This window comes from Furipterus horrens, unplaced genomic scaffold, assembly GCF_987537825.1.
Source record: "Furipterus horrens unplaced genomic scaffold, mFurHor1.1.pri manual_scaffold_4, whole genome shotgun sequence".
In the NCBI taxonomy this organism is placed as follows: domain Eukaryota; kingdom Metazoa; phylum Chordata; class Mammalia; order Chiroptera; family Furipteridae; genus Furipterus; species Furipterus horrens.
This window is the reverse complement of record NW_028327174.1, coordinates 52,605,969-52,613,392: the sequence shown is the minus strand read 5'-3', so window position 1 is coordinate 52,613,392 and position 7,424 is coordinate 52,605,969. Positions and strand designations below refer to the sequence as shown.

The window sequence follows — 7,424 nt, the reverse complement described above, 5'->3', positions numbered from 1 at the left end:
TACAGACAAGCAGGAGCCTGAACACTGTCTCCAGAACCCATGCTTTTAAAGAAGAGTTGGCAAAATTTTCCTTGAAAGGCCCAAATAGTAAATATTTTAGGCTTTGTGAACCATACACTCTTCATTACAACTACCGAACTCTACCATCACAGTGTGAGAGCAGTTGTGGACACCGATGTGGACATAAGACATTGGGCAAATGCATGCTGTTCCCACCTGACTTGCCAACCCTTCCTACCCTTCCTGACATCATCTGTGCCAAGCTTAAAGCCTCTAACCCAAGAAAAGTAGTGTGGATCAGAACACAGTGCCACGGGAAGGAACGCTACTTTCCCAGAACTTGGTGACAGCACATTTGTTGGACAATCATTGCACAACCAGGGTAGAGGGAGGGGAGCTGCTTCCTTGTCTTGAAAAGATATCTCTTTCCAGCCAGATGCTGACTTAGCATCTCCTTTGGGTGGAGAATACCCTGCCCTCCTGGATGCTGTGTCCCCCAAAACACTGGAGAGATGGAACAGAAGTTTTCCTCAGGGCATCCCAATGTGGGAGTTTGTCTTTCCGCTCCTAGTTGCCCATTTAACCAGATGTTCTTGTAGAACAACATGCCTACACTCAATGCTCCTTGCACTCAGTGCTTAATGTCTGGACTAGACAAAAATAAATCTCATTCCCTTCTAAATCAAGCACCACATTCATCTGAGAGCCTTCTCTCTTCTGAGAAAATATGTAGGGATTTTAGATGTCAAGCACTGAGATTAAATATATACACTTGAAATTTACTTGTGACATCGTCACACTTGTAAGGGCACATTTTTATGATTCACTACTTTTATATGCCCCTCAATTTTCTCTACACATGCATTAAGATGTCTGATTCTTGAGTCCTAAGAAATATCAAAATCTGTGGAAATAAAAATTTAGTGAATTCCTTAATGATTTTTGTCCTACTCATTTTAGATTCTTTAAGTTAAGATCTAAGCAAACATTCCCAAACAGCAAAGAGATGGTGTCTATGAATTCCAGCTGTAAAGAAAAGTTGACATGATCATCAGCTCAGTGGAAAAAACACGTTGGGGAGGGAGGTAGGCATGGAGGAAACTCCATGCAGAAGTCAGGTCTCTGGGCAGAGTAGCCTTAGGTGACGTGTCCTGACCTCTCAGAAAACTATCAATTGGGCAGCTTATCCAACAGAAAAGAGAATAATTGTTGCTCTTGTACTATAAAAACTCAACTCTTTTGTCCTTCTTGCATTTCAAAGCAAGGTTTTAACCCCAAAGTATCCCTATTCCCATGGCTAGGCCACCAGGAATAGCATCTGGGAGCCCCCAAGGGGCAGGTTCAAACGTGGTGGAAAAAAACACTGCAGGCCACTTCTTGCTCAGGGCATTGAGCAAATTACTATAAGCCCTCACAGACAGTCCCACCCTGATGGGAAGGGTGGTGCTGGTGGAGGAGAAAACCTGTGTGGGAAGGGGACACACAGAGGAACATCTGAGTAAGCAGAAGGAAAAGACAATTATCACAGATCAGTGCCTTGTTTCCTTTGTTTGAGAACATGACTAACTCATGACTTCAGTGAATTCATATTCAGCCTTATTGTGTGAGGATCAAGTCAAGGCTGGAAGGCAGGAGAATTTCTCCATGAATAAAGGAAGCCAAAAATGCAATCTTCATATTTCATACCTTTCTAGGTGCTAGGGGGTGACCTCACTATTTGTAAAGCCCAACCCTTCCCAACCTGCAAGCTCACCTTCCAGGATTGAGCCCAGCCCATTTTCACCATATATAAACTGCCAGGAAGCTCATCACACTCATCTGCTCCTCTCAGGTCTACCCTCCAGCTTCTCACGCCTTCTTCAGCCTTCTCATCTTCAGGAACCATGTCTAGCAAATCCACCATGAGGACCCAAAGCAGCAGCCACCGTGGCTTCAGTGCCAGCTCAGCCAGAGTCCCTGGAGTCAGCCGCTCTGGCTTCAGCAGCGTCTCTGTGTCGCGCTCCAGGGGCAGTGGTGGCCTCGGTGGAGTGTGTGGAGGAGCTGGCTTTGGCAGCCGGAGCCTCTATAGCCTGGGGGGCTCCAAGAGAATCTCCATCGGAGGTGGCAGCTGTGCCATCAGTGGCGGATATGGTGGCAGAGTTGGAGGTGGCTGTGGCTTTGGCTTTGGAGGTGGAGCCGGGAGTGGATTTGGTTTTGGCAGTGCAGCTGGTAGTGGCTTTGGGCTCGGTGGTGGCTTCGCTGGTGGCTATGGGGGCGCTGGTTTCCCTGTGTGCCCCCCTGGAGGCATCCAAGAGGTCACGGTCAACCAGAATCTCCTCACTCCTCTGAACCTGCAAATTGACCCCACCATCCAGCGGGTGAGGACTGAGGAACGGGAGCAGATCAAGACCCTCAACAACAAGTTTGCCTCCTTCATCGACAAGGTGAGCCAAGAAGACCTGCGCCTCTGGTGGGGATTCCAAGTGCCCAAATTAGAGGACCGGCAAATGTCCTACCAGGGGGAGAATAGGGCGAGGGAGAAAGGAACTCAGACTGACTCCCCACGAGGGTACAACAGGCAGAAGCTGATGAAAATCATTTAGAACTACAGAATCTCTTAAGTGATTCTAATTCCTTTCTAGAAAAAAAATGTCCAACTTTTATAACTATGGAACAACAACAAAAAAAAGCAATAAGAAAATGAAATGGGTTAGCTTTACCTTCTGAAGAATCTTAAATATTAAAAATAAAATTCTAGGGGAAAACTGATATAAAGCCAAGAACAAAAGGGAAATAATGTCAAGAAAAAGGGGGGTGGGGAATTCTGCCTGAATTAGAAAAAAAAAAAAAAAGACTCAGAAACATTCACATGTCCATTGAACTAAAACTGTAAAACAAGGTAGTGACCATTGAGGGAGTTTGCTTTAGAAAAGACTTATGCACTAAGTGGAACATTGGATTAGAACCCAATCACATGAAATTTAAATTTAATAATCAGATTTCAAATATTTAATATTCCTTTAAGTGCGGCACAATCTTTAAAAAAAAGCTTTGTGCAATATATCAAAGAAATACTATTTTAAAAGTGTTTTGTGATTGCACATGTCAAAATAAAGAGTAGAAGTGTTGGAAGACACTGAAGGGCTCGGTAAATAACTAAGAGGGTGAGAGCCTTTCAAGGACCCAGGAAAATTTAACTGGGAAGATCTGTGGGGTCTGAAGAAAAAGTTTGGGGGAGTAAGAACTGTCAACATAACTTTTGGTACATGCATGGTAGCAGCCCAGCATGGTGGTGACCACACAGGCCAACTTAGGGACCTGACAATTGACATTTCATTCTTGCTTATTGTTGTCAAATAACCACTTGTGTTTCTCCAGGTGCGCTTCCTGGAGCAGCAGAACAAAGTCCTGGACACCAAGTGGACCCTGCTCCAGGAGCAGGGCACCAAGACGGTGAGGCAGAACCTGGAGCCTTTGTTCGAGCAGTACATCAACAACCTCAGGAGACAGCTGGACAGTATTGTTGGGGAGAGAGGCCGCCTGGACTCGGAGCTGAGGAACATGCAGGACCTGGTGGAGGACTTCAAAAACAAGTGAGTTGGGGAGAGAAAGGGGCTCACTTTTCTGAAGCAAACACTTCAAGAGCATTGAGTGCTCAGGTCCAGATGTGAGCATGATTTTGAGGCAAAAATATGCCCATAGAAATAAAACTCACAAATGTTGCCTAGAAACAAACCCCAAAATACAAAAAGGCCATAGATATGGGTAGGGGCAGTAAAGAAGAAAACAACTAATAAAGCATAAAAATCATCTCTTGGGCTTACTAGCAGGGACCCTCAATTTGGATATATCGATTCTAGAAAGTTCTGACCCCAGGCTGCCTTTTCCATATTATCTTCACCACTGACTCAGTTACATGTTACCCCTTTCTCATCCTAGATACGAAGATGAAATCAACAAGCGCACTGCAGCAGAGAATGAATTTGTGACTCTGAAGAAGGTGAGCTGACTAAAATGAGGGGTTCCAGTTTCTTTGCAGAAGGAGAGGGCTCTGGAGCCCTTACTCACATCTGAGAGAAGATGTGGGGAGGCTAAAAGATGGGCAGATGGGGAAGGAGAATTCAGCTGACTCCCTGTTGTGGGCTTATTCCCCAGGATGTGGATGCTGCCTACATGAATAAGGTTGAGCTGCAAGCCAGGGTAGACGCTCTCATGGATGAGATCAACTTCACAAGAGCTTTCTACGAGGCAGTAAGCATCTCCACCTCCCTTTTATTTCTTCTAATGGGGCTCTGCAAAAGGGTTGGAAACTGTGGATGTCACGGCAGAGAATGATCTGACGCTCTTTTGTTCTGCAGGAATTGGCTCAGATGCAAACTCACATCTCAGACACTTCTGTGGTCCTCTCCATGGACAACAACCGTGACCTGGACCTGGACAGCATCATTGCTGAAGTGAAAGCCCAGTACGAGGAGATCGCTCAGAGGAGCCGGGCCGAGGCTGAGTCCTGGTACCAGACCAAGGTGAGCAGTGAGTGGGCGGCTGCTAAGGAATCCCTATGCTCGCTGCCTGAACACCTGCAAGGCTACCAGATGTCGCTGGGAAAATGTACTCCTAGGAAGCTGCTGTCCTCTCACAGAATGTGTACCCTGAACTGAGAGAGTAGATATTTACAGAATTTATGTGCAATTCTAGTAAGTCAAAAAAACCAAGCAGCAGAAAAGGAATGTAGGTAAAGACCTAGGGATCTTTGCTTTAGTTTCACCATGATGTGGGTCTCAGAACCTAGTGCATGACATTGCTGGTTCTGCAGAGAGCTAGAAAGTCGGCAGTCTCATGACAAGGTTGGTCTGAGATTAGTATAGAGTATCCTGTGACCTAGTGATGTCAGCATTCCCTAGAACCTCTTCTGGAGAAGCTGTTAGGTTTAATTTATGAAAAGCCTGATTTCATGGTTAACATGCGAAAGCCCATACACACCACCTTGTCTCTCTGTGGACTGCAGTATGAGGAGCTGCAGGTCACAGCTGGCAGGCACGGGGACGACCTGCGCAACACCAAGCAGGAGATTGCTGAGATCAACCGCATGATCCAGAGGCTGAGATCTGAGATCGACCATGTCAAGAAGCAGGTATGGTGGGGACTAAGGAAAATAAAGACATCATTTCCATGCTAGACCACCACGTGGTCATCAGCCATCATTTGTGAGATGCCTGGGATTTGGGGGAAGAGTAGGGAGAGGAGTCCATGTAGTTTCTACTCTCAGTGAGTTCCCACACGTAGGAGAGATGGATCTCAACCCAAGAACATGAGACAAACAATTCCCTTGGTCAGAGTTGTAAAAGTATAGTCTATAGATATAGAACAGAGGTTACATAAGAAGAACAGCGATTTGGAAATACAAGAACCAAACTGGAAAAGAAACAGCAGGCCAGCAGGTGAGAAAGATTGGTGCAACTCTGCTCAAGAGTCAAGGTGAAAAAAAAGCAGCAACAGTCAGGCAAAGACACAGGACAAAGACCTGTGTCACCTGAAAATGTGAGATGAAAGAAACTCATCACCTCAATGAGGATGTTTGTAATTATATGCAAGTTAGTGTGACTACCAGATGAGATTATCAAAAGCTGTCAAGATTCAAAACAAGCTAGTGGGTCCGTTTCTTCCATTGTTCCCTGGTCCGTGTCTACTGTAGTATCTTCCACCTGTCAGCCCCCACATCCCCATGCAGCTGGTTAGCACAAAGGAGCACAGGTTTTCTCAGGTGACTCATAGCCTAGATAAGGTTTGCAGAATGGACAAAGACTAGAGGAAAAATGATCTGAGCTTTTTCTCCATGTAATCTGCGTTCTGAGGAAGAGGAAGCATGGTTAGTCCCTTCTGGAGGACTCATTTACAAGTTCATTCTGCCTTTCTCCCCTTCCAGTGTGCCAACCTGCAGGCCGCCATCGCTGATGCTGAGCAACGTGGGGAGCTGGCCCTCAAGGATGCCAAGAACAAGCTGGTGGAGCTGGAGGATGCCCTGCAGAAAGCCAAGCAGGACATGGCCCGGCTCCTGAAGGAGTACCAGGAACTCATGAATGTCAAGCTGGCTTTGGACGTGGAGATCGCCACCTACCGCAAGCTGCTGGAGGGCGAGGAGTGCAGGTGCGTAACTCACAACCTCCTCAGTCATCTGGGTGCTTCTCCATGACACTCAACCAGTGAGCACAAGTTTTAAGCACTGCAGTGAAGGCCGTAATTGCTGCTCTCCAAAAACCATTGAAAAGACAGCTTCCCCATGGATTGCTCTCACCTGGAAGCTTCCTGCACTGGTCCTACAGTGACTGTCTGAGGTCTCATGGTCCCTGTGTTTCCTCCTTCCTAGGCTGAGTGGGGAAGGCGTTGGACCAGTCAACATCTGTAAGTATCTTTGCTTCCCGACTTCCCTTGCCCTTGAGTTCTTCTGACTGCACTTGGGCTGGCAGAATGAACTCACCGGGTCTGTGTGTCCTTGTCCCTGTCCCCTCCACAGCCGTGGTGCAGTCCACCGTCTCCAGTGGTTATGGAAGCGCCAACGGTGTCGGCAGTGGCTTTGGCCTTGGTGGAGGCAGCGGCTACTCCTATGGCAGCGGTCACAGCCTTGCGGGTGGCTTCAGTTCCGGCAGTGGCAGAGGTTTGGGGGGTGGCCTTAGCTCTGTTGGGGGCAGCAGTTCCACTGTCAGATACACCACCACCTCATCCTCCAGCAGGAAGAGCTACAAGCACTGAAATCCTCCTATTGGCCATATGTCCCACATTGTCTCAGGACCCCTCTCCAGCTTCATGGCCCTCTCTTCTCATTGCTTCTTCTCTCCTGCTACCTACTTCTCTTAGTCTTTGAGTTAGAACTGAAGTTGCTGAGTGCCTTTATTTCTCTACTCAGCCTGTACTTGCTCCACCTGAGCTTCCATTGCTCACCATCACAAGGTCGCTGCTTGGGTCCAACTAGAACAAGACAATTTACCCTTGCTTTCCACTGGCCCAGGAATTCCCCATCTTACAAGCGTGGGTTCCTCTCTTGTAGTGGTCATGAAAGCACAAGTGACTAGTTCTATAATGTACAGTTTATATCCCTGCTTTGTTTCCTCTGCTCTTTGCTCACTTGTATTACTAAATAAAGCAGATTTATAATATACTGCATGTTTCGTATTGCCTTGATTTGTCACCAATGGCTTTTGAGCTTTTTCATCTGACAACTTCCTTTTCACCAATGAGGAGACTTTCAATTCCCATGTGTTTTACACCCCTTCTTTAGAGAACTTCAGTAAACAGCTGTTTGGCACCCTCATGTTCATAATTCCTCCCAGATCAGATTCCATCTAAATGTTTAGCACGTGGAGTATTAGGGTTCTGGTCCATTACCATTTTAAAGATTTTTTACTGCCTGTAGCAGTTACTAGCAGCTCAGTCTCTCTGACTTGGTGTTT

The 7,424-nt window shown here is 46.6% G+C and overlaps 1 protein-coding gene across 1 annotated transcript; it reads left to right on the top strand.

Annotated features, from left to right (window-relative positions):
- Positions 1 to 1,808: 1,808 nt before the first annotated feature.
- Positions 1,809 to 7,132, top strand: KRT6A (keratin 6A). The gene is made up of 9 exons (XM_090273216.1): positions 1,809 to 2,423; positions 3,358 to 3,572; positions 3,919 to 3,979; positions 4,135 to 4,230; positions 4,338 to 4,502; positions 4,985 to 5,110; positions 5,903 to 6,123; positions 6,344 to 6,378; positions 6,491 to 7,132. Exons 1-9 carry the CDS (start codon positions 1,884 to 1,886, stop codon positions 6,724 to 6,726), a joined length of 1,695 nt encoding a protein of 564 aa, XP_090129342.1. The 5' UTR covers positions 1,809 to 1,883; the 3' UTR covers positions 6,727 to 7,132.
- The last annotated feature ends 292 nt before the right edge of the window (positions 7,133 to 7,424 follow it).